We start from the raw sequence: 1,652 nt of genomic DNA, 5'->3' as shown, positions 1-1,652 counted from the left end.
ACATATTTTTCTTTTTGGCTAATGGGTATACCCCTGTTAATTATATACCATCACCAAAACATTACAAAACAAGTAGCATGGTTTTTTTTGGGGTAAAGGGGAATTAAACCCCGTTGACTTTATATTAATTACCCAAAACATTATGAAGCAAGTACTATGAAGAGTTCATACTAGTTCATATATGAGACATGCTTCATATATGTAAACAAAGGAAACTAGAACAATACATAACCAATGCAAACACGCCTAGCTATACAAAACCATGAAGAAGATATAGCTAGAAAATAAAGCAGACAAATTAACTAATTAGCATCCATCTTGGAAAAGAAATTCTCCCCGAATACCCACGCTTCAAGTGTGCTAGTCACCCGAGCTGTCTTCTTGAACTTCAACTTCCATAAACGAGCTCTCACAGTATCTTTTATAGTCTTGACCAGAATATCTGGAGGTCGAGCATGGTTCTTGAACAATCTATTGTTTCGCTCCTGCCATATATAATATGCACTCGCAGCCACTACAAGCCTACCCAAGACACTCGAAATTGATCTGGATTTAGCTTTGGATAGAAGATATAGAACTATAGAATCCCAACTTGAAGAAAGGTGTTGCATGTTAGCAACCTTTTTAACCTCACACCAGACTTTATCTGCATACTTATATGTGAAGAACAAATGTCCATGCGAATCATAATCTGACACACATAGGCTACAACACATCATATTCATCGTTTTCCTCCTAGCATGACTCCATTGCAAAAAATTTTCCTGTGTTAAGAGTTTCACACGCATAATAAGTCACAAATTAAACATGCCTGGGAATACATTGAGGAAGCCATACAATATCCACCCAACCCACACGGTTCTCTTTTAATCTGATACAATCCCAAACTGTTGTAGCTGAGAACATCACATCATCATTCTTCAAAATTAGTTCATCACGGTTCAGATCTAAATGAATAGGAGGACAGTTAAGAAGGCTAGGAAGTTTATCCAACCATACCTGTGGCCATAGCCACTTCCCATTTATATTGACGTCCACAACTGTGGATGTTAATAAAAAACCAACTCGTCTAATGTCGCTAGGCATGATAAATTCAGCAAGAGGGCCCATATTACTCCAAGTATCAAACCAGATAGAAGTAGTGCGACCATCCCCTAATTTCTTCCATAGAAACTTACGAACAGATTGTCTGAGTTGAAGCAGCTTACGCCAGCCCCAACTCACCGATGCTCTAAGAGGGACGTCTCAAAAGTTTCGTCCTCCAAGATGATAATCGTAAATCCAATCCACCCAAAGTGACTTCCGTCGATCAAGAATACTCCAAATATGTGAAAGCATAAGAGATTTATTCATATCCATAATTCTTTTAATGCCCAACCCACCTTCATTTTTTAGGGACACAAACTGATTTTCAAGAAACTTTTGCTTTTCTATTTTGCATGGGACCTTGACACCACAAAAAACCCCGCATGGTTTTTTCAAGATCTTTTATAACTCTCACAGGTAGAATAAAAACAGACTATAATAAAAACAGACTATACAGGAAATCACAAAGATAATCAACTGCAATCTACCTGCAAATGAAAGATATTTGTTTCTCCAGTCCGATATCCTGTTCCATCCATTCTACTAGGATTTTAGAATCCTTATAT

General features: G+C 37.5%; 1 protein-coding gene across 1 annotated transcript; it reads right to left on the bottom strand.

Annotated features, from left to right (window-relative positions):
* Nucleotides 1-302: 302 nt before the first annotated feature.
* Nucleotides 303-1,110, bottom strand: LOC122584457. Its single transcript, XM_043756619.1, has 2 exons — nucleotides 812-1,110; nucleotides 303-705 (listed from the first exon to the last, which is right to left on the bottom strand). Exons 1-2 carry the CDS (start codon nucleotides 1,108-1,110, stop codon nucleotides 303-305), a joined length of 702 nt encoding a protein of 233 aa, XP_043612554.1.
* Nucleotides 1,111-1,652: the final 542 nt, after the last annotated feature.

Source organism: Erigeron canadensis, unplaced genomic scaffold (assembly GCF_010389155.1).
Source record: "Erigeron canadensis isolate Cc75 unplaced genomic scaffold, C_canadensis_v1 Conyza_canadensis_unscaffolded:282, whole genome shotgun sequence".
NCBI classification, from domain to species: domain Eukaryota; kingdom Viridiplantae; phylum Streptophyta; class Magnoliopsida; order Asterales; family Asteraceae; genus Erigeron; species Erigeron canadensis.
This window is presented reverse-complemented; position numbering and strand designations above follow the sequence as displayed.